This window comes from Rhinolophus sinicus, chromosome 16 (genome assembly GCF_057876585.1).
Source record: "Rhinolophus sinicus isolate RSI-liver-muscle chromosome 16, RSI-T2T, whole genome shotgun sequence".
NCBI lineage: Eukaryota > Metazoa > Chordata > Mammalia > Chiroptera > Rhinolophidae > Rhinolophus > Rhinolophus sinicus.
This window is the reverse complement of record NC_142516.1, coordinates 129,990,633-130,016,831: the sequence shown is the minus strand read 5'-3', so window position 1 is coordinate 130,016,831 and position 26,199 is coordinate 129,990,633. Positions and strand designations below refer to the sequence as shown.

General features: G+C 38.0%; 1 protein-coding gene across 11 annotated transcripts in view; it reads right to left on the bottom strand.

Annotated features, from left to right (window-relative positions):
• UNC5D (unc-5 netrin receptor D) overlaps positions 1–26,199 on the bottom strand; it is a 505,454-nt gene that overhangs the window by 220,683 nt on the left and 258,572 nt on the right. For all 11 annotated transcript variants that reach the window (XM_019748156.3, XM_074329668.2, XM_019748157.3 and 8 more), the window contains exons 2-3: positions 20,917–21,135; positions 8,063–8,206 (exon numbers count right to left, since the gene is read on the bottom strand). In XM_019748156.3, the coding sequence (XP_019603715.1) occupies positions 8,063–8,206; positions 20,917–21,135 (363 nt within the window). The remainder of the gene's footprint in view (positions 1–8,062; positions 8,207–20,916; positions 21,136–26,199) is intronic.

Genomic DNA, 26,199 nt, shown 5'->3' with positions numbered 1-26,199 from the left:
TTCTACATGTAGGCATTCATTCTTCTATAAGGGAGAGCTCTCCCTTTTTACCCATTTAGTTATTCATTCATTCATTCAAAATACCTATCAGTGTAGATTAATAGATTTGTCCCCCTAATTGGCTTTATTAAGCAATTCATAAGTTGGGCAGCATCCCATCTACCAACTAGATGGGCGCTCCCAGATTCATGGTTTCCTACTGAACGAGTTACATTACTTCATTATTATTTATTCTGATGCTCAAATTGTCCCTGATTTGGCGGGGGGTGGGGGGTGGGGGGGTTCTAGGTGTCTGCTGTTTGCTTTTTACATGTTAAAACTGAGGGACATTATGAAAAATAAACTCACATTTACACTTCAAAAACTCAATGTAATGAATGACAAGGGAAGGCAGGGATTATTATTTGGATTAAAGGAGGCTAAAGAAACCTCAAGTGAATGTAAGCCATGATCTAGTATTTTTGTTATTGTTACAAAGGACATTACTGCACAACTGATGAAACATAAACAAGGTTTCTAGCTTAGATAATAGTATTGTATTAATGTTAATTGCTTAGTAATTATACTAGAGTTATGTCAGAAAACGTATTTTTAAAATTAAAAGAAAAACATACACAATGAAGTATTTAGGGGAAAGGGAGTATCATTTCTGCAACTTTAACAAGTCAAAAAATAAACCATAATAGTCTATATAAAAATACACATAAAGGTAAACACAGAAAGAGAGATAATGCCAAAGCAAATGCGATAAAGTGTTAACATTTGAAAATTATCAGTAAAGGGCTCCAGGGAATTCTCTGCACTATTTTCCAACTTTTCTGACAGTCTGAAATGGCATCAAAATGAAAATATTTTTAAGAAAACCCTATTAGTGCACACCGCACCTACTCACCTAATGCAGTGATTCCTTCTACAGGATATATCCCTCGTACCAGACATACATCCCTTGTCACCCATTCTCACAGGAGAATGTAAACACAGGAAGAAAATTCCATCACTGGGCATTTCTAGTTGTCAGCTTAATCCCAAATATGTCATTTAAAAACTCAGGTCCTGTGATGCTGCCTCTGACTTTTGGAGCAAAACTCTGGCATATTTGGGATTAAGCTGACAAGTAGAAATGCCCAGTTTAATCCTGTCTCCAATTCTATGTGGAGTCAAAGCATGTGTCCCTTTCTAGGCCAATTATTCTCTTTTTATAGAACCCTTACATATATGAAATGATTTACTGAACAATCACCACTACTGCTACCCACAGCCAGTTTCATGGGTGTGGGACCAGTGTGGTTGAACGTGCCCCACGTGATTTAATGTTCTCATGCTGATGGCTTGAAATTCTTCATGGTTTTTGAACAAGGGGCCCTGCTTTTTCATTCTGCACTCTGTACCACAAATTATGTCCCCAGTCCTGTTGTCACAAGACTATGTGGCAATTTTGTGTAAGATGGACACCTGTGAGCACAAGGTTTGGCTAGAAAACAGCACCTATATGACAGGAAAAACCAGCCCCTTCCTTCGTGTGGTGGCAACCCCATTCCAGAGTGCACAGCTTGGCTGGTGGAGTGCAGGCTGCAGCTCAGCCCTCATTCCCCTCCTTAGCCAGGTGCCCTCATACATTGCACAACTTTATCTGCAGGCCTGGACTCTCATATCCTTCAGTGATAGTCATATAAATTAATTTCAGTCTAAAGGAAAGGATGGGCCTTTGGCAGAGTAGAATAATATTTTCTCTTGGGGAGGAGAAGGGAGGTTGCAAACTTTTGTGCAATTTCTACCAAGTGCTGAGAATTGGTCTTAACATATTTTCCATAACCCATCAGTGAATTCCATGTTGCAAAATGGGAGGAAGGGAATCATTCAGGTAGAGCTGGCAGCCTCGGGCTGTTCCATAGCCGTATACTGCACACCGCAGAGTCCTGCGGTTGTAGTGACTCACTTACTCCCAGTTCCCTTTTGACTTCTTTATTGCAGCAATATTATGAGGAGTAGTTCTCAAGCCAGGGAGGACGAAGAGGATCCTTATAATAGCGTCCTTGTGAGCTAGGTATTCGCTCAGAAGCCAGATGACCTGTTCGCCCCATGCCACAATTGTTGACACACAGCTAACAAATTCCCTTTCATAAAACCATAGCTGGCATTGACAGGCATGGCTTTTCAAACCAAACAAGCATCGATAATGCAAACGTGATATATACATCACTGTATGAAGCTCAGAGAACAAGACAATGAGGGTAATGCAGCTGAATCTTAAAGCAGGCTACCTTCTAACAAAAAAAATAAATCCACAAATCACTTCAAAAGAACTATAATTCTGGGAAAATTATAATAAGTACCATGGGAGAAATACTAAATGAGTGCTATGCTAACTCAGAGGTGGATATTTAGATATTATTTTTGAAGCTGGATATGCTAGTAAGTTATCTTTTTCAATGGCTTAGTTGGTATGCCAGGCTCCTGAGGACAATTAGTCTTAAGGGAGTTGCTAACCTAGGTTTAATAATGGAGACAGCACGCAAGATGGGGCTGAGATGTAGGAATTAGGTGGGAAGAGATAGGAAGAGTGTGAGACGGGGCTGAGACTATGCTCCAAGGAGGGGAAAAAATATGAGCATGTCACAAACTGGGAAATCGACTTACGTGTCCCAGAATCCAAGCTGTGCTAACTCTACTGGCACTCAGCACGCTTGTATGAATGCACTGGGAGATGAGGCTGGAAATGGAGGTTTAGGCAGAATTTGAATACCAGGCAGATGTGCCTATATTTATTTATTTTTATATTTTGCCATTCAGAGGGGGTCACTGACAGTTTTTTAGCAGATGAAATTATTTTTCAAAGCCAGGAAGCTGAGATCCATACTTGAGGTTTAATTGGATGTCTGTCTTCTATAGTTTTCAAAAAGATATGACCTCCTCTCCCAAACATAAATGAAATACCATTGTTACTCTGTGCCTATAAAAGTAGATACAGAGTTTAATAGCTTTTAAATGAGATTCTCCTTTTAGGTTCTTCACTTATTCTTGGCATAATTGCACAGATATTTTAGGAGTGCCTCAAATAAACAGCATATTCAAATTATATTTAGGACGTATCATTAGATAGATACATGATAGATAGATAGATAGATAGATAGATAGATAGATAGATAGATAGATAGATGATAGATAGAGACATAGGTATAGATATATTTTTATTTACTTAATTATATATTTCTATATTTAAATTAACAAAACAGTGGTTTCCTGCTGTGTTTTATTCCAAGTAGTCAACTTGCTATGTGACTATAACAGACAAATCTTTCCTTTATTCCCCCCCAACCGAACCCCAACTCCCATAATAAAAAAAAGACTCAAGAATCAACAAAAGATTGACCGACTAAGGGTTAATGATATAGGCAAAACATTTTGTAAGCAGATGAACGGGGTGGGGGACAGGAAAGAAAAGCAATGGCTAAGCAGCCAAATGTTCACCCATGAAAATAAACAACTATGCATAATTGAATATTCCTAGTTTTGACAACTGTCCAGCAGCAGAAGTAACAGATGCCACAGCAGCCCGACTACCTCCAGCTTGATTGAATCAGACAAACAGAGAGAAGGCCTGTGGGAGTCACTCCCTAGAGATGAAATTCTGCCAACTTGGTGGGAGTAAAATGGGGGTTGGCTTTATTTATTTTTACCTTTAGAAAATCACTTTTGAAATGGGGCCTTGGCTATCTCCAGCCCCAGGGCGTTGGATGGGCAGCCAACATCTCTGACACAGTGTAGGATTATTAAGGAAAATACAAGTTTAAGGTGACAGGAACTTTGGGTGCATACTATTTTATGGCCACTAAGGCAGTGATGTTTTGTTATTTCATATATATATATATATATATATATATATATACATATATAATAAAATATATGTAATAATATAATATATATACAATATCTATAAATACAAATGTGTAAACATATAATATATAATTATAGTTAAATATATAAGCACATATAAATAAAAGTATATATAAATATATATATTGCATATATATGTGTGTGTGGTGTGTGTGTGTGTTTGTGTGTGTCTGTGTATACGCAATAACTTGACCATGAGAAAGAATGAAATTTACTCAGAAACACAATAGGGAAGTAATCACTGTTTCATTCAAAAGCACACACACTTTCCTATTATGGTTCTCAAAATCCCATTTAACCGAAGAAATTAACATGTCTTAGGAGCAAGAACACTCAGGGAGGGGTGAAAGGACATAAGATCTGGCTCCATGTCTGCCATCTGCTGGGTGACCTCTGGTCAAGTCACCTAACTTTCCTGAACATATCTATATCTGTAGCTGTTCTGCAGCTATATCTGTATCTATATCATCTATCTATGTATAATGATACATCCTAAATATAATTTAAACATGCAGTTTATTTGAGGCTCTCCTAAAATACCTATGCAATTACAAGAACAAGCGAACAGCTACTAACTGATGAACATGGATGAATGGGTTAAATCAACGTTTCCCAAATAATGCTTTCTAAAGGTTTTCCAGGGTCTTGCTACTCAAAGAACGGTCCACACACCAACTGGCAGGGTCAGCATCATCCCGGAACTCTCAGAAATAGAATCTCTGATCTGGACTGGACTTACTGAACCATTGTAATTAAATCATCTGCATTTTAATAAGATCCCAGTTGACCTGCATGCACATTAATTTACGAAAAACACTGTTCCTGGACAAGCATCCCAAAGTAACCTGATCATAGAATCATTGGATAACTTCATGCAAACATAGCTTCCCTGGTCTTCCCTCCAGAGTCTGATCCAACAAGTCTGGGGTGGAAACCAGAAATCTATATATTGAACTGATTCACCAGGTTGGTCCTTTTCAATAAAAATATGAATTACGTAAACTAATAAATGGCATTTATATTGTTTCTCTTTAAAACTCAAAGGCTCTCTAAGGGATGCCAGGCCAGTGAGTGTCCTGGGCTTTGCAGAGGTTAGTTAACCTGACCATGTCAAGACACTCCAGTCACTACATCCCTCAGCGGAATGTCCTAGCAGCCATGAAGCTTTTGCCCACTGTGGTTCTGAAATTGTTAAGTTTTTAATGGATCATTGGTTAAATGGAGAAAGCATCAGGCGCTCTGATGTTGAGCTACAATAATTTAATGAATAATATAAAAATGATAGTAATACTGCAAAGTTCCCTCAAGACAATTGTCATCAGATTCATAAGATACATTCATCTATCAAAATCCTTATTTAGCACATTAAGATGTCTTTAGTACTTTAAAAACCAATCTTAAAAAGAAAAAAAAACATGGTGACAATTATATCCAATTTGGCTTTTCATTTATTGGGAATAAAGACTATCCTCATGTGCAATGTGTTATTTGCTGGGAATTGCTTGCAAATAGCAGCCAGAAATCTCTTATTTCACAAAACATGAAAGTTATTAAAAAAAGAAGTGTTTTTTGTTTTGCTTTTTCTACAAGCAAATCAAGAATTCCAAGCAAGGTCCTAAAGGCAGTTTTTTTCCCTCCACTTACGATGCCATTAAACACAGTTAAATTTCAATTTACATTTTAATGTACACTGGTCCCCAAGTCAGATGCAATATTTAATGACAAATCATGTCTTGACTTGCATATATAATTTTAAATAAATTAAATAATCTGTAACTTACTCCATAGGAAGAAATTAAAAATATGTTGTAAATTACTATTAGAGATTATATTGTTAATTACATAATATAGGCTTTAATGATATTCTGTTTTTTATTACTTAAAAATCCTGTCTTTATCATATTCATATGTATATATCATATACAAGAATGACAAAATTATTATTTTTTCAATTCCTGAAGAGATTTATTACCACTAAAGGATCCGATGCCTCTAAAAAGGTGCAAAGTAAAAGTGTTTTGTATTTTAAACATGCTTTGATCCTACCATGGGAGAGTTGGGTAACTAGAGCTGCCCTAGAATGGATTTTCAGAGTCCATATAACCATGATCTGCAGAAAAATTACTAAGGCACTAAAATTTTAATTCAGTTTAATTAGTTTAAGTATTAGCACTCCTACTGGTGAATGGTGTTGATGTTAGGGAGGATCAAATACTTTGTAAAATAAAAGCTAGTAATTGATAGGGGCTAATTCTGTGCCAGGTAAAGTTTTAAACACTTACAGTTATCAATACTTCTAATCCTTGCAATAATTCTATGAAGTAGGCACCCTTTCGTCATTAAAGACAATGAGACACAGAGGGATACATTGTCCACCATCACAAAAAAGTAAGTAGTGGAGCTGGAAAGGGACATCAACGGGACTCGAGTGTCTGGGTTCTTAACCACCAGGGTACATGTGTGAACCTGGAGAAAGCAGGGGCAAAGGCACATGTCAGCAAAACAGGGACGTGCAGGGCTTGGAAGGATGAAGCTCAGTGCACGGGATCAAAGTTTACACAGAATCAGTAAAAGTGGGTTTGAGCCATTTTCTGCCAAGCTTTGTAAGCGAGGGGGAAATCGCTGGAGGTTTCTAGCAGACTTGGGAAAGGCTCGGTACAATCAGGAATTAAATGAGCATGTATGGAGGTGAGAGAGACTGGAGGCCGACAGATTAGTGTGATGTTATTTATAGTAATTCAAAGAATAGATCACTGCGGGCCTCAGAGAAGCAAAGGAAGAGGAAGAAGGGGGAAGTGACATTGAGACGGAAACTGATGTAACTGGTGTTGAAATCCCATATGCTATTTTATCTCTCATTTCTTCAGACAGAACCCGGAGGATAATCTGTTTCACCCTGACTAGTGTCAAATACCCCAGCTAGCCTGGCTAAGGCCATGGAGAGAGTTCAGAGCTGGATGAGTTAAGTGAAAGTAAAATCAAATATATTCCCTCTCTCAGCTACTTGAAAGTCATAAAGTATCTGTTAGCTAAAATTAACTAAATAACTATAGGGAAAATGTTTCCCATGGCTCTCACAGCAAGAGCACAGCTAACAAGATGACCTCTTCTCCTTAGACTACTAGGGCCCAGTCAACACCCAGGAGAGGGCCTCCTAAATTGCCAGTACAGTGAAGGTAAAATGCATATTTTGAGAGGAAGATTTCATTTCCCAAGAAACATAAATGTCTCTGCAAATAGCAATTCACTCCTATTATTAATCCCTGAACCATCGACATCTGCTATGAAGAATTCCTTGAGTCCTCAAATAAATCCCCCTTGTCCCATATTCTTTATGGCACTCTCAAAAGGCAGCATTTGAATAAAACAACAATAACCATCTCTGCTCTCCACCTCTCAATTTCTTTCTTGAGGGGCTTTTACACTCCTGAGCACACAAAGGAGGTTTTATGGGGACCCATCGGGGTGGGATAATGGAGGTGGGTGAGATGAAGACACTTTAAAGGAGGAGAAAGGAAATTTGTGTATTTCTCAATATGTTTGAGAAGATAAAAACACTGACGCTGAAATATGATAAATCTTGGACTCTCCTGAAAAGCAATTTTCTTTTTTTCCCCCAAGTATCTCTCTTTTTTTTTTTTTTTTTAAGTCCTACTGGGGTCAAACAAATGCAGTTTTAAAACCCATCTCCATGTTTTAAGATTCAGAGAGAAGAGGTTTAATAGTAGGCTATAAAAATCCCTTAATCTTTAATGTCTTATTTTTGCAGATTTGCCGGCAAGTACAGTAAACAGTCATTGCTCCATCTTTCCCCTCAATGCCCCTTGAACTTTGTCATTGATGACGAACAGCAGAATCCATTCGAATGGGTTTCTTTCTCTAGAAAACTGTTTTGCCGGGCATTGTTGACACACCTGCACTTTGACAATCTAGGCAAAATCTCTTCACCAAACTGATGTGCTGATTGTACTCCAGAGGAAATTATCAAACATTTAAAGCACAATTTTAAAAGAATAAATTCCGTGGAGGGAGAGCCAGTTCTAATTGTTTTCTGCTGTCCTTGGATCTATATTCTGCAAAAGCATCCTGGCATGTCAAAGCCCCTCTTCAACTCTACTGAAGTCCTGTGTGTGTTCCCACAGGGCAAGGTCACCCCGGATGTACTCACAGGCTATGCGCACGGAGGCCTTCCTGCTCTTGGATGTCCCCAGGTGGCTCCACGCCACACACTGGCACCAATAGTCTTCTGGGCCATGGAAGTCCTCCACCTGCTGCCTGGTGACATTGATGAACACTTCACGGACCCGCAAGCCTGATGGGAGAGAGAGCGAATCCACTGAGGCCGTTACATTTCTTAAGCAGAGAGTTAAAGCTAGCCAAACATTTTCTTGTTAATTAAACAATTCTGTTTTTAATCAAGGAGAGGTTTTAATTACTTTGACAATAATATATCACTGCTAATTAAATCCCAACAGCTGAGGAGGCTGGAAAGAACAAGTGTAAAAATATCACCCACCAATGTGGCTCCAATACAATAGAACATTTTCCACAGTATCTGGGCTTAATGCTTTTTCTTTGTCTTTCTTTGTGTAAAATATACTACGAAGATTGTAGTACCAAATGAGTTGCTGGGATTCTAAAGAGCTGGGAGGCTAAAGAGGCCTCACACACCAATCCCAGAGACATAGCCAGGGGGTTCTAAATGTACCTACCCCTGAGTATGGCAGCAGGAGAGGGTCACTCTAACAGTGTGGCTTTGAAAAAAAGGTGACATCAGATAGGCACGAGGTGGATGCACAGGCTGGGGGTCCGAAAAAGGGCCAAAGCCTCTGGACAACAAATGCCATACATACAAGTTGAACTAAGTCTTAAAGCTCTGAGAGGAGAACTCAGGGAGATCCGTAGGGGAAATGGCATGAGGAGATGAAGGAAGGAAAGACTTTTGTAGAAAGAGGGGCTAAGGAGGCATCTGTGAAATGGGATAAAGTGAAGAACTTGACTTTTTAACATTATTCTGTTATTGGTGTTGTTGTTGTTATTATTATTATTATTATTATTAAGTACTTTGCATTCTCCTTCTAGTAGTCAGAGAATGTGCTGGTGCTTCTTACTGGGGAGTGTGAGCTTCTTCCAAACCTCTGAGCAAGGATTCTTGGCCGTTTTTCCTTTGGGAAGGTCAGTCACCTTGCATAGAGTGCCGAGAATGGAAGGGCACCCTCCTCACTGGCCATCTTAGTTAAATCATCCCAGGCAGGGCAGCAGCCTTTACAGTCAGTATGCTCTCTCCACACAGTGAACATTTGCAGAGGCTGGGCCTTATTCTGGGATAGGCAACATGGGAGAGGAAAGGCGATGTGTATTCAATTACATTTCAGTGCCCAGCATCATGGTAAGCCTTTAACCTATTCACTCATTACATTTCCACAATACACTGATGCAAATGATGCTATTGTATCCCCACTTTGCAGAGAAGGAAATTATGACTTAGAGAGACGAAGTCTTTTGTCCACAGTCACTCAAGCTGTAAATAGAAGATGTGGGGTTTGAACCTAGATCTGTCTTCCACCAAAACCGCTATGTACAGGCCACTCTCAAAAATTCAATTCTGTCCCCGAATTTTAAGTGCTTATACTTAATTATGGAAATAAGACTAACATGGAACATTTAAAGAAAAAATAAATACATAACTATGCTTTTTTGCCTTTAAGTTCAAAAGGAGTTTAAGGGACAGAATCCTCTGTATAACCTACATGAGCCAGGAACTTGTGCTAGAGGAGGTGGAACATGATGGTATCTCAGGAGGTGGTAGTATTTAAAGAACAAGAACGGAAGTGTAGGATTAGTCAGGCTAGGGAAACATTCCCTTACACCCAATCAATAACATATTATTTACAGGGCATGACGAGAGATAGCTTTATGGTCACATATATCACCGTGTACAGTTGGAGTTATACTTCCTAAGTTTGTGGGAGGTACCACATATAGAAAAACCACCTTAATGACAGTTGGTAATTCACATTTCCGCTGTTTGTGTAAGGTGAAGAAGACCACCTTTTTCCCTGTCAGAGATGGAAGAATCCAGAAAGCTGTCTCCTGTATTGACTAGGAAAGACGTCTGAGAGGTGTTTTTATTGTTGCTATTGTTGTTACAGCTTTTTTCCCCTCTTTGCACTTAAAAGTGCGAGTGGTAGGACAAGGGCAAGAGGAAGGAGGAGTTGGCAGGTGAAGAGGAAGAGACAATATCACAGAAAAGGAGGACAAACTAAGATTTAAAAAAAAAAATGGCTAGGACAGCAAGCAGACTGGGGTGCAGCACCCATATTGGGGGATTAGAAAGTAAGCCTGAATAAACAAAAATAAGGAACTAGTCTGCTTAATATTGTTCTCTTTGATTTGGTGCAAATCTACTTTGAATAGTGAAAGGGAGGAGAGAGAATATCAAATCAGTGCATCTAGGTGTAAGGTGGACTAATTTTAATATGAGGGAGCTCCTTTGTCGCAGGATGGGGAGACCTATCTAGACAGAATACACCCATTTAGGAACCAGGGTTCTCACTGAAGAAGCATTCAATAAGCTTGAAAGGTCAGAAATGTGTTCAAGCTAATGGGAAACAAGTCTGTTTCTACTTTCTCCATCTTTTAAGAATATCTGCGCTATCAGCTTTCGCTCAGTTGGAAATGAAGACAAACACTATCTCAAAATGATTCAGGATTATCATGTTTAAAAAGCAGGAAGTTTCCACACTGAAACCTCAAAACTTGCTATGATTTAAGCTAGGCACCATGACGCTTTACGGGTACCTAGGATCTGTTTTAAGGAGGTATGGCAAGACATACAGAAACAGAAATGAGAGTCATAAAGGGAAAAACACACACACTCACAAATCACTAGAAACGGGGGCACAGCACATCACATTAGGCCACACGGGGAAGCATCAGGATTAGTCAGGAGGCAGAAGGTAGGGGAAAATATGGGCGAGAAACTTTTTTTGTGGTTTCCATGGAGAGGAACGGGAGAGGCAGGGTAAATAGGTTTAGAACTGCTTAGTTTCAGTGGGCTTGGGACATAATGATTGTCCCTAGTTGTTTGCTACCTGGTCCTGGGGTTAGGGCCAGGCAATATTGACCCAGAGTATAAGAGCTCAATAAAACAAGTGGTTGGGGATAAAATAGGCTCTAGATTGGCTGGTGTGTATACGAAAGGCATGCGTACAGGCCAATTGTTTGCTCTCTCTAGACATTAGCCACCCCTAAACAGGGCAGTCCGTCCAGGGTCAGCAAGGCCCCAAGATGTCAGAGCGCCAAATATAGAAACCAGAAAACATAGTTATTACACCTGACAGACAGCAGTACACTTGCTTTGTAAAGCATAAGCAGTGGAACATGGACCCTCACCAGGAAGGTCATAACTGACTGTAACCCATTCTTGTCAGGCAGTTTTGCAACCCCTCATTCAGACTAACCACAGCTGAGAGGAAAACATTGAAGTCATAATTTTAACATTAGGATGGCTCAGTTCCAGATCATCAACAGAGGTTCACCATGAGACTGCAAAAACAAAACAAATACAGAACAACTATTTCCAAACAGTGCATTTTTCCTTCAGGTATCATCAGGCTGGAAGGCTTCCTTAACAGGCCACAAGTGACATCATCAAACCCCAAAAGTATATTATCTCTCTGGATTAGGCCTTCTTATTCTAACATAGGGTCATCAATCTTGTCAAACCAGCCCCTCTAGGATAACCATTGGAAAATCCTGAGTATTTTGTATCTATTCTATTTTTCTCTACAATAACTAGAAATAACTCTACTAAAAAAGATAAAAATATTAAAACTAGTATACTCTCTCCCTCAAATCTTTACTATAGCTCTGTCTAGTGAGGAAAAAACCTCTCTCTCTCTCTCTCTCTCTCTCTCTCTCTCTCTATATATATATATATATATATATATATATATATATATATATATATAATGTGTGTATATATATAAAATATTATATACACACATGAGAAACATCCATGGAAAACAACTCTATTTAAGAACACCTTCACCCACCCACCTCCACTGAAATTCACCCAGTAGTGTTGCAGAGATTGCCATCTACTTCTGCATCTCAAGAGATGGCAGCTAACTTGTTCATAGGAAATGCTACATGGGAGCAAAAACTCCAGGCAGATAGAAGATGGCATCTCATAAATAAGAGTAGCATTGCACCTGGTAACTTGTGTAACTCTAATAAGCATGGAAAATCCAAACCTCTAAATTGTTGTGCAAATTATAACCATCGACCTTTGTTATGGAATAGAGTCTTACAGAATATAAAAATATGACTATAGGACTGATATGCTAATAAGCTTTCTACGCTGTTGGATGGTTTAGTTGTAGATAGACTAATGTTGGCAGCAGTTGAATAATTGCTCTGCATGTACTAAACATAACAGAACAGCACAGAGCTTCATCATTTGTCAGCTTTATTTGTTTAAATGAGAAAAATGCTGACAGCCATTATTGCTGTAATCCCCTTACTTATCAGATAGAAAACACTAGTTACTCTTAGCAGGTCTAATCCTTTTGGGAGACTAAAAGTCAGAGAATTTTCAAACTAATTGAAGGTATATGCTTCACTGTTCAAAGAAGAGAAATACAGAAGACAGGAAGAAAGATACAGAAAGAGAGAAAGAATGCAAATAATTTATTTCTGGTCAAATTTTAATAAGAAGTGTTCTTAGTCTCAGTGCTAACTTGCTCTGTAGACAAATCATTCTGGAACAGTATTTAACATTCAGCACCATGCCCACTGCAGCCCAGTGCCTACTAACAGCTGTCCCCACGCCTTTTATCTACTGCTCATTATCATATTTCCACCAAGCCCATCAGCAGCCTTCTGCCCTGGCTATCGTTGTTGCCAACCAGTTATCAGACACACCTGGTGATGGGCACTTGGAGAAGAAGTCGACACAATTCTCCTGATGCTTACCACCCCTCACAGCTTTATAGTCTTCAATTGTTTGAAAGTTCTCTGTAGTAGGATGCTTGGCTTACTAAACTGAATAACTAAATTTGAGAAGGGAATTGAGAATTCCTCTTCCCCCTCCAAGATGTTTTTAATTTCCCAAACCCCATGGAAACAGTAAGAGACCAGCAAACTAGGTTGTGATGAATTGTTTCCTCATCCTACTCTCAGTAACCATTTCAGCCCACTGTTTTAACCTGCTCCTGATTTTCCACATTGTAATGTTTCATGATTGAGGATTAACCAAGTGAAGGATTATATAGCTTTCCGTAGACAAAGTTCAAAAAAACTACGCCAAAACGACTTCATAAGTAGCATAGGGCCTTGCTCAATTCTGGGAGAGAAAAATAATCAAACTCCCCATGAAAAGCAACCATCTCATACTGAAGAGCCTTCTCCAATGGACCGTCATCTTCCTAGATAGCTTAGGCCCTCTCACGCTTGGCTTTGGTTCTGAGCTAGGCTCTCCTTACTCTCCTGTCTTCTGAGAAAGCAGAAAGCAACCTATTCAGAAAGCTGGAAGACGTGAATCTACCACTTACAGAAAAAAAAAAAAAAATGTTTTTCACTTATCTCTTACTAGTCCAGGGTTAGAGCGTAGAAAATATGCTTGAGCAATGAATACTCGTCAGGTCCCCATAATTTGAATAACATATTGTCATTAGCATTATTAATTATTATATCCTTTGTGTAATTAATTTACTTTTATTAATGCCATCACATGCATTACCTTATTCATCTTAACACCATGTTATTATTTGCATTTCTATTATTATTTTGCCATAGATCCCATACCATAGGAAATAGATCAAAGATTCCACATCATTTGTGACATACATTATTTAAAAAAAAAAAAAAGAAGAAGAAATGTATTTAGTGCCTCATGTGTGCCTGCCACTGTGCCAGGTGCTCTACGCTCAGGGAGATTACAGATGAGAGGGGGAGATATTTCAGCCTGCCCTGACAGTGTGATGTAACAATCGCTTTGATAGAAGTGCAGACTGAAACCAGATCACATGAGAGGGGCTGCTATCCTTTCCATAGTGTCAGCAAAAGCTTCTGGGGATGGGTGCCAGTCTACCTACCACTTGAAGGCCCTGTCCTCACCTAAGATTTAGCTTGTGTCAAGGCAAGGCTGTGGTAAGGACACATCAATCTGATACATATTTGAAGTTTCATAACTCTGAGACATAGGGCAGCATTTTCATGGAATCATGCCTCGTTTCTTGGGAGAGCTTAGATGTCTTCAGGCCAACAAGCTACTGAAAATAATAAATTAAATGTAGATAATTAAAAGGTAGAACTATATTTCATTTTACTGGCAGATGCTTAATTAGGGCTAAATGTCCTTTGCCACTTCATCCTAGCAACAAGATTAAAACGTATTTTGATTAAAAAAAATAGTCACACTTTGAATGTGCACTATGTCTAATGAACTCTTTAGTTTCCCCTGGATAATCACCACTGCACGTATTCCTCAGAAGTACCACAAGTTCAGTCTTAAGTACAGAAACTAAGAATATACTCAAGCTCTCCAGTTTCTTCCAACAGAGGAAAGCGAATTAACTTGATAGTGTTGCACGATAACAGAGAGAGGGGGCATGAGCAGACATGATAGGGTTATTTAGAGGACAGCACCCTGTGAATGACTCATTCAGACATCACACTCACAACTTGGTGAGAAACAGTCATGCTTTCCATCTTGGCTGCGCCAATCAATGACCTTCCATTCCTGCAGTCACTAAAATCCCCTCGTTAGAGGAGATCACACCCTGAGGTCAGGGCATATAGCATATGAGTACAACTTCTGTCTCCCACTGGCTCTGAGAATAATGTGAAGACCAATGTAAACTAGGGTCAGATGGGCACTTGTCTTATTAGGGAGACCACTTCATGGACGGTGTAGATGCCTGACCACTGCGCTGTACACCTGAAGCTGAAGCTGAATAATACGGAATGTCAACTATAATTTAATATATATATACACACACATATGTATATATGTATATATATATACACATATATATGTATATGGTCACGGGATGTGGAGTACAGCATAGGGAATAGAGTCAATGTAATTGTAATAGCTATATACGATATCAGAGGGGTAGTAGACTGGGGGAGGGGGTTATCACTTTGTGAGGAATGTAGATGTCTAACTATTATATTGTTTTGTACATCTGAAACTAATACAAAAAAGAGACTCATGTAAGCTGAATGAGTGAATGACAGGCAAGGAAAATGTTACTCTGGAAAAGGCAATCATTTACCTGTTAATAATACTAGAACTTTTTTTTTCTGGAATTGTTAAAGACCATAATTTTCTATTTGTGATTTTGAAGCATAGTTATCAGCCACTTGGCCCATTAAAACATTAGCATTTTCATATTTATCATTGTGAAGGCTAACCTTAATTGAGTAGTTGCTATATACCAGGCTCTGCGCTAAGCATATTGTGTATATTGGGTTCTGTAACCCTCACAATAGTTCTATGTGGTAGATATAATTACTACTACTATTTTAGTCTTGGAGAAACTGAGGCAAAAGGAAGCTAAGTAACATTTCTACATGAGAGTTTGTAAACGGAGAGTCAAATTTTAAACATGGTATCATCTAACACTAACACTCATACTCTTAACCATTAGACTATCTTCAGTTTCTTTTAGATCCTTATAATTCCTACTTCAAATAAAGAAAACACACTTTTAAATGTTGTAAGAACAGAAAAGACTGAAAAAATCCAAACCCAATGGTCAAAAATTTAGAGTTTAGAACAAATCTCTGCTCAATATCAGGACTTGCAATTAAATTACATAAAATGGTCGGCGGCTTTCTATTTCTGCGAAGGATGGAATGAGAGTATATGATCTCCAGATTTTTTAGGAAAGGTTAAAGTAAACACAAGAGAAAAGTCCTTCACACTCTGTCACAGGTTTATGGAAGGAATTCATGATGTTTTCCTGAAAACCTTTTAAGAGTCTGTCAGTCCTCTCTGAGAAGTGGAGTGATGAACAAGATGAAATCTGGGGCGGGCTAGGAGAATGTTTCCAGAAAAGTGCATTTTAAACCCACAAACTGTCAATGGGACACTTGAGAAATTGATTATTTCTGCGTTATGTTGCCTAAAATATGTGCTTCCCAAATGTACCTTCATGATTGTGAATCACTGAAGGCAACTTCAAATTAATTGGTTTTTGAAAGATACTATATTCAAATCCCCATCATCAGTAAAGTTCTTAGATATAAACTTTAAAGATTTAATACATTTTTATTTCTATTCTTCTGCGTCCTCTCAACACAATCCATTAACCTTTTATCCACAGAGTGACACTGGTCGTTTAAAAAGGCATTCACACACAATGAAATCCCTGAAATGATATTCTTTAAGAAGAAAAATATTAGTTTACCGAAGTTGAATCTTTTCCCATAACACATTGGAATACACATTATTTCACTCATTAGAGTTTGATATCTCCAAGGTAGAATAAGATAAGAGCCATGGAGCACTGCTAAGAGAACTTCTGTTTTTACTGAACAATAAAGAAGTCTTTAGCTTATTGATAACTCAAGCTTCTCACAGGCTACATTATCTTGATAGACAACCATAGGTTTCGCTGGTGGTGGTGGTTGTTTTTGTGTGTCTGTGTGTATCTGCCTGTTTGTTTTATTAAAGCTCTTCATTTCTGTGTTACTGATCACTCCACCCTTTTCTCAGGGGCATGATTCCTGGGTTGGGATTACCTCTCAACTCCAGATGTTAACAGAGGAAAAAACATAAGGGATAAGAGTTCCCATATTTCCAGATGAAATGAGGCAGAACAAATGAAAGGATCCCCTGCTTGTGCAGAGAACAGAAAGTGTACATTACTAAGAGGTATAGCCATGGCTGTACAAACACACTAACTCATGTCAAATAAATTGTACTTTTTTGCGGGAAAGAACTCTAGCTCTGGGTTTTTCAAGCTAAATTGCATGAAAACACACAATCCTTTTTCTTCTTATTTGAACTGTTAGATGACGGGGCCAAATTACCAGAAAGACCAAAGGCAGTTTGCAGCCTTTTAACAACTGAAAGGACTTATTGCTTCCAATTTGGAAATACAAAAGACTCTGTGTCTACTCCAAACACTCCCAGGTCTTATGCATTTCCCATTAGTTCTGTGGAAAAAAGAAAACCTATAAGTAAAAAGAATATCAAAATTCTCTGGGATTTTAGAAATGGAGAATGCACTGGCCAACGATATATAAGCAGTTACATCCAACTTCTGAAAAGAATGAGGACATTTCTCTACCTCTAGTCAAATGTGGTCCCACTCACTGTCCTTGGCTTCTCAGCGTCATTCACCCCTGCTGTACTGGCAGGAATTATTTTACAGACCCAATCAAGAGCCATTAAGTCTGTAAAGGTAGTCAAGCTCTGAGCTCAAGGTCTGCACTGAAGAACCCAAGGGAAGTAATGCATCTATTTTTCAATACCTGAGGCCATTTTGTTTCCAACTTTAATTGCACTCATGTATTGGTTTTGGGTATAATATCTCCACTCATCTTGCTCTGCTTTCCACTATTCCACTATTAATACAGAGCTTAGGAAACATAATTGCCGTGTGTGGTAGACAGCGGTTTTCATTAACTGCACAGACAAAAACTGTTTAGGGAGAGACATTTCTTTCCTATTGATTCAATCAAAATGACTTGGAAGAAAAGCTTGTGCTTATTAAATTCTTTTCAAGAAGGTAGCTGCTAAAATTTAAATTCTTTCTCAACAACATTTTTAAAAAATGGTATATAATCTTTTCAGATTTTGTCATTTATGAATTTTTGTTCTTCCCAGTTCCTTAATTTGTGATTTTTTTCCTTTTTTTTTTTCTTTTTTTTTTTTTTTTTGGAAGTAGAGAGGGAAGGCTTTTACATGGAAGCAGAGAATGTAATCAGCATTGCTATCTGCAAGACATGGAGTTGCCTAGCAATGCTAGGGGAATTAAAAAGTGTAAGCAATAACAAAACAGAACGTTATGAAATTACAAGAGGGTACAGTGTCAAATTGGCTCACAATACTTATCAAGAGGTCTTAAAATGAGAACGGATACAGGATTTTCTAGCAGTGGTATAAAAAAAAAATAGCTGATCATTTTTCAATGTTCATCCTGTCTCTCATTTGGAGCAGTTTACCCAATGGGACTCTGCTATTTTGAGTTCATTACTGGGTAAAATCTAGGACAGAAACATCTGAAGATAAAACAGACAGCCCCACTGAGCCACTGGTATTTGAGTCCTTTCCAGAAGGATTGATTGAGTATAAGATACATAAACCTTTCATATGCTACCATTGTTCAGTCAGCTTTTGCTCATGTAGTAATGCTATTCTCTTTGCTGCCCTCTCCCAAATTTCAGTCTTCCTTTGAAATTTTCATGGCTAGCTAAGTGAGAATGGCTATTGTTGGTGACTCAGTCTTTCCCAACACATCTATCATGATCCAAACCTTGGGAGTGCAAAAGCAGAAACTTTCCTGACACCAAGATTTAACATGACCTCTTCTTTTGCCTTGCTTATGCCAAAAACTTCTTAAACAAAAAAAAAATCTGTACCTGGAATCCTGGAAATGTCCCTATATATTTCGTTGTAAATCACTTTTGTCTAACAGCGCCAGAAACATGATATAGAATAAGGAATTGGCCCTTATAAAGATGACAGAAACAGTCAGGAATAAAGAAATTCCAAGGGAATAACTGTAGGACTATGCACTAGGGAAATTGAAATACAGATCATGATTGAAAATGATGAGTCATGTGCTAAAATCCATCCTTTTGTCAGTAAAGGGATTTGTCAGTATTTTGATTGAGAACATAGGAATCTGGATGTAAAGGTGGCTTATAGTGTCAAGGAAATAAATCTGAAGTGGAAATTAGGAGATACAGGTTCTAGAAATAGCTATGCCATGAACTAGTTGTATTTTTTGGAACTTAACCTTTTTAATGCATAATACAGGGCTGACAGGTTATCACTAAGATCCTTTCCAGCTCTCACATTTAGATTCCAGAATTCTAAACATACTTTTGGTCTGCGGAACAACATCTCTAAAGCAAGAATATTTTCATTTCTTCCTCATACTAGTTCCATACTGGAATAAACAGGGAATTGTGAGAAGGCTTAGGTGTTTCTCTACCTTTTGAAATTACGTATTTATACAGCAATCCCAAATTAGTTCATAACTGTATAATGTTTAACACTGTTTACATATATGTAGCTTTTTGCCTTCTTTATTGATTCCTAGGCAGAGACAGAGTATTACCTGAAGCTGTTTTTGAAATAATTTTCTCCTTTTGCTATGGAACAAGAATATTCTGCTTTCTTCTTTGTTGGCTATTGATATTCCTCTCCCTGACTCCTAAGGAGATATGTCTCTAGATCAATCTCCTTTTCATATTACCTATTCTCTTTTTGACAACTCCTCCATCTCCATGGCTTCATTCTTTATTGATGATTAGCAAATCTACTTTCCTATCTCTGAACTCTACCAAGTTCTGAATCTACATCTCTTCATTATATCCCACAAGTATTTTAAATTCAGCTTGTCCAAACGATGATCTCAGACTTTTCTCCTTGCTAATGTAATTAATTATATTAATTGGATTACCCTTCTGCTTCTGTTAAGAGACTAATTTTTATTCCTCCATCTTCTTTATTCATTTATTCAGTCAGCTATTAAGTCTGATTTGTTAAAGTGCTTCTCACACCAGACATCTAGTTCTTATTTCTAAGGCCAACTCTCTAGAAGCAGGCCCTACTTTCTCTCAACTAAATTATCCGAGTCTCCTAACTTCCCCATCCTTATTTCTCCATACCATTCCTAACATTGTGTCAGAGGTACCCTTTGAAGCAGAGCTCCAGCCATTGCATTCCCATAAGTCAATATAATCAGTCCCCACCAATAATAAAATAGCTATAAAATTAAGAACTCCTCACTCTGCTATTTGAAGACTTTCACGCCATTGATTCGACTGCTTTCCAGCTATCAGCTACTATTCTCCTACATACATTTTATATTTCAAGCAAACCAAATTTCTTGTTAAACATACATAAACCATACTTTCTTTCATTTGCTGATATTGCACTGAAGACCTCTGAGACCCCTCTCTTCCCACTTATTATAGCATCAATTATGCCTATTTGAATTTAATGTCCCTTTCAAATGCTGTTGCTTCCACGCCTTTCCTGAATAGTCCTAGTTAGGTGTGATCTTTCTTTCTTAGATGTGATCTTTTTTCTTTAAATCATCCATAGCGCTATCTACCTCTCTTCAAAGATTTATCATAACTTCATTTGTCCTGCACTTATGGGTATATTGGTCTTACACCCATTAGTTGGTGTAAAGCCCTACAAATCAGCGTTTGCATCTTATCCTTCTTTGAATGCTCTGAATGGCCTAGCTTAGTGTGTTGAATAGCACTGGCATATAGTTAATAAATTATGCTGAATTGAAACTTCCTGATTATACTCAGGCTTTGTGACTTATTCAAAATCTGTTATCTAGTGACTGAATTGGGTCTAATAAAATCAATAACCTAGGGTGAGACCAGATTGGATTCTGGATGAGACTAAATTTTCAGGTGGTCTGAGGAGCCAAAGTTCAAAAGCATGTACTGTTTCTATTATACACTAAAATATAAATGTTACAAATTTTGGAAGTTTTGAGTGAAATGATTTGCTCTGAGATCCTGGCTTTATTTCCAGTGAGAATGTTAACTTTCATGCAAAAATGAGTTGTTAAAGTTAGCAAGGGCAGGAAAAACAAATGCCCCTGGACCATACTGGAGTAGACAAAGAAGCTGTGCAGTCATTTAAACATACAATTGCATCTTATATTCCTGGGATGATGTCATATTACAATTGCATCTTATTCAAACAAGGCAATGGTGGGTGGCTTACACAGTGTTTTTCCCATCCAGAGAACAATGTGAGAATCTGTGGAGCTAACATGGATTCTCCTGATTCCTTCACATTCTTACCTGAACTCTCATCCAGACTCTCTTCAGAGACATGCTCATTTTGATGAACCCACTCGCCATTGCATTTGAAGAATATCTGCATGGCTGGTCTTGCTTTGCACCTCAGGGCAATGGGGTTACTCTTGATGATATAAGCGTCGTCTGGCTCCTCTATGAAATGAGGCAGTGTCCCAGGAGCTGATGGGATGGATTCAGGGAGGGCTTCACCATTGTCGGTTCCTGTGAAATTCAAGAGGATGTCAGAACACAGCCTATGCGGGTGGCACATACATCAGGACACAAAGCACAGCCTATACCAGCTCTAAGAATCTTTGCCAGAAAACTTTGCATCATATTAATACAGCAAGCCCTGTGCAGAGGAATTCTCTTTTAGAAGCTGAACTAGTGGGATATGGTACCTTTACCCATAATGTCTTCAATGGTATGGGACATCTGAAAATAATGAATAGGAGACCCCCTCACACTACAGTTTTGAGTTCACGTGTCTTTGCTGAAAAAAATTGAGATAAATATCTGTGTAGAGAGAGGCTGACTCTTAAGATTCAGTTTGGTGAGCGGTTACCACAAGATGTTCTCTCATAAATGAGTGTGAATAATGGTGATGTTGGTGGAGGATGCTCAGTCATAAGAAATGTCCAAAATATTTCAAATTGTTCATTTTCTTTACCTATGAAACTTTTGGAGATTGTCTACCTTAGGTAGGGTTTCTTCCCAAAACTCACCAACTTAACTAAACCCTGTAAAAGAAACACACATTTGGTCTGCTTGTCTTAGGCCGTCATTCTCTGCCTACATCACTGTACCCCACATACTATGAATCTCACTTGTAAGGCTAAGAAATAAAACAAATCACTAATATAGCCATGCACTTTTAGTTTAGTGCACCTATAATTACATTTGTTCAAAGGGAGAAATAGATCTGATTCGCCCCTACATTGAGAGGACTGATGAGTGAAGGGAAGCAATATGAAAAGGGAAAAACAATAGCCCAGACTTTGCTTCATTGTCTCCTCACTACATCTGGCAAGGAATTAAGTCTAAGGAAGCTACTGCAATGTCAAGGGAAGAAAGAAGTGACTGATGAGCAATGTGGATCAAGAGGAACAATACCATGTGCCTTCCAATGTCCATTCCCGAGAACAAACGAAGAACGCAAGGATTTGAATACTAAGATTAACTGTGCCCCGGAGAGGTCTATTGCCATTCAAAGCAAACTAGCCTTAGGACAAAGCTGGGGAAAGAAACCTAGTGAAACCACTGGAAGAACAACCCAGTTCATCAAGAGAGAGCCTAGGAGACGGGGCACACCCTGTGACCTTATCTGGCTTTTTGTATGTTATCAGTGTAATTCTGAACAAACAGAGCCTCTTATTATTCACACTGAAGTCAACAACTAAATTGGTAAGCAAAAAGGTAAACATAAATCACAACATTAGGGTAATGTCCTGTTTTAAGAACTTTCAGGGGGGTATTCTCAAATGTAGAAAGAAAATGGGTCTAGGACCCAAGAGGTATAAATGCCTATAATTATATTTTTGTGTAAGAAAAAAAAGAAAGAAAACAGTTATGACAAAGACTCCTTGACAATAGGAACATGTCACTAGGAAGAATTGAACATAAAGATAGTATGATCCTCCAAACTATTCTTTTTCCATTAAATACATCAACTTAAGGGAGAAAAAAGCCTCACATAATACATAATTTAAGATACTATAAGCTTTAAAATGAATTTGTAACACAAATTAACTCATGTCTAAGTAATTGGAAGATTGGAAGTACCAAAAAGTCATCATAAAGCAAATACTCTAAATAGCACGAGAGCAAACACTTTGTCATAAAAGTACAATAAAGTCACTCAAAAAATAAAATGGGTACATATCACATGGAATAAGAAAGGTTTGAGGATAGAATCTGAGAAGTTTTTTTTCTTTAATGACTTAAATTATATTTACAACAGACTTCATAAAATATAGCATGTATTAATTCATTTTGTTACTGACTGCTCATGCCAATTTCCATCTTCAATAAACACCAAGTTCCCTCAGGCTTTCGTAAATCCACGCATTAGAAGAAATTACAAAGGTATTAAAAGATTTTATATGGGCATCACACAGCTCACACTCCCATCAGGAGCTTGAGTTCTGTTCAAAGTAATTCACTGATGCTGACAAGGGTCACATGATAAATAATTTACATTGAACCCTATGGGTGTAGCCTGAGTGGACAGCCACAGGAAAACGATTTGAATGATGCATTTTTGCTTAACTAGTAACAATGTATGAATAGCTGAGGTAACTACTGAAATGTGGGTTAAATAATGAGACCACATTTATGGGCATAAATAAAATGACAAAGGCACTAGATCATAAGATACATGAAGTTTTAATCATCCAATTCACAAAACACAGAGAGATCTGAAAGCAATTAGGGTTACCCTCCTGCTATTTTAATACATGCCCTTTAGATAAGGTAACAAGTCAGCCTTCATCGAGAAACAGAGAAGGAGAGTGGAATGGAAAAGTCTGCCGGGAAGTGTCCTGGCTATCTCAAGGACCTCCATTAAGAATCAGTTAATCTTAATAGTCAGAGGAGAAAAGTGTTGAAAGCCAGAATGTAATATTGTATCTTTATTGTTGAAGCCATATCAAAATCATGTATGTATAGGAAAAGGGCGTAGGATTCATGAAAACAAGAAACAACAACAACAAAAAATCAATTTATTAGGGTGGCAGTGGGAAGGTGAGAGATCATAGGAATATATATATGTGTGTGTATATATATATATATATATATATATATATATATATATACACACACACATATATATATATATATATATACATATATAATATGTATTACCATTTATTTTCTACCTTCCAACAAAAAAATGAAATAAGTGAAAGTAGATGATCTATATATAGACACACATACACGCACACACACACACACATCCACACATACATGTAAGAACATATGTATGTGTGTGTGTGTATATATTTTTTTTTTCTTTTTTTTCCCTTCCCTCTCACTGAGCTCAGGCTCCAGTTCCTGGTGCAGCACTGCCCTGCCCTCCAGAAGGCTTCTTAGCAGCAGGAAGCTAGATTCCCCTAGCAGGCCCTCCTTCCTTACCCCAGAGGGCTGAGTCACCTTCCTCCCTCTTGCCCCCTGGATGCCTGTCAGGCTCAGCACCACCTAGTGGCTTAAAACTGAACTTTCCAAGCAATTGTTGGGATTCATCAAGCAAACGGGAAGTGAATGAAAGAAAGGAAGGGACTGAAGTGGGAACTTGTAAAGGGCTTAGAAGTTGCTGACAGATCTTGTTCTTTAGAGGGGACCAGGGAGGTGACACCTTAATAAATGGTTTTCTGGAAGACTGCATGAATACTTGTTGGCTTCCAGGTAAATTTACTTGTAATCTCAAGATATTTGATACTGCTTTATAATTCAGAGAAAAGTTTTAAACCTGGTATGAAAAATACGGTGACTGTCTGACCCAGCCAACTGCCTTGTCTTCTACCACTTTTATATTAGGTTGGTGCAAACGTAATTGTGTTTTTTGCAATTATCTTTAACCTTTTAAACCACAATGACGTTTGCACCAACCTAATAGCAGAAACTGGAAGGGTCGTAGATTCAGTTTACTTTTTTGTAGGTAGGAATAGTCATGTGGCACGATCGAGCAAATGAGATATAAATTGAAGTTTCTGAGAAAGCTTTTATTTTCCTGATGAAAGGAACAGGTGTGGACGGTACCGATCCTTCTCTCTTTTGATCCTGCCTTAACTGGAGAAGATGATAAGGAGCATAATGTACCAACTCAGACAACACCAAGAGGCTGAACAAACACCAGGAGGCCTCCACCTCACATAATTTGTTATTATTATTATTATTATTATTATTATTATTATTATTTTAAATCTCTACTTATTTAAACTACTAATAATCAGGCTTTCTGTTGTTTTTGCAGAAAACATTCCTCACTGACACAAATATATCTTTCTTCTTAAACAAAGCCAGAGCCTCAAGCTTCAATTAATTAAACCCCAATGCTCCAAGTGTTAAAGAATTTGGGTAAACTAAAAAATGTGGAAACTGTTAGCAGAAAGTATAAATAGGAGCTGTCATTTACTGAGGGAGTGCAGGTTATGGCAATAAACCTTGTACGTGGATTAAGTCATTTAAGCTTCATAGCGACACTCTAAGGTGTGTACTGGAAGCATCCCACTTGGCATCTGAGGAAATACTTTGTGTGTTTTGTCTAAGGTCATACAGCTAGTAAATGGGGACAAAGAATGTGAACACAAGTCTGACACCAACCGCCTCACAATTCCATCTCAGTTCAGATGAATGGACTCTTGGAAGTCTGATACTGTAATTTAGTGATGCCTGCCTTATGGCAATAGTGTATAGTTCATAAAAGTAAATGATGATGATGTAAAATGATATATTATGTGTGTGGTACCTCACCACTTACATTAAGTATGATACTCATTTTAAAGATCACTCAGTCATTCTGCTAGCTGGACTGTGATTCCAGGTTAGCATGGGTGTGCTATGCACATGTTCTAGAGAAGGTCTTCAAAAAATAAATACTTTCAAAAGAACAGCACAGCAAGAACTCAACTAATTATAATATAGTCAACTGAGTAGCCATCCTCACTGAAGTCTGAAACAAAGAAGTCAAAGAGTAAGTGTTGCTGGAGAATAAGATAATGAGAAAGGATTTTTCATTATTTCATTTTCAATTATTTTATCCCTTTTTATGCAGGCATATATAACCACTAAGACTCCAATTAAAAAAAGGTTGTATAACAGGAGAGAGCGAACCTCAGCAAGAAAAAGGGATTGACACTAAGCACTGTCATTCCATTATAGTTAGCCATAAAGCTGCCAACATTTGACCATTTGATCTGTTAAATCTGTAATGGGACTGGGCACAGTGGAGGCCAGTCATTCTAATCCGGGATTTGTAAAACACTGGACTGTCAGGGAAGCATGCTCGCATTGCACGGGGTTAGAGTATAGATGAAGTTGAGCTTCACCAGGTTTTGAGAAATTCTAAGTTATCTTCATACTGTTTTCCCATTCATACTTTTTTCCCAAGTGTACTTTGAAATACTTTTCTTTTCTTTTTTGTTCTTTTTCTTTTCCTTTTCCATCGCCAAAGTATGATTGCCTTCTCATGGGTACAAAACATTCATATTTGTTCCAAAGTCCAACCAGTGATCCTGCCATAAAGTAAATACTATAGCTGGTAAACACAAAATAACTTTAGAATCAATA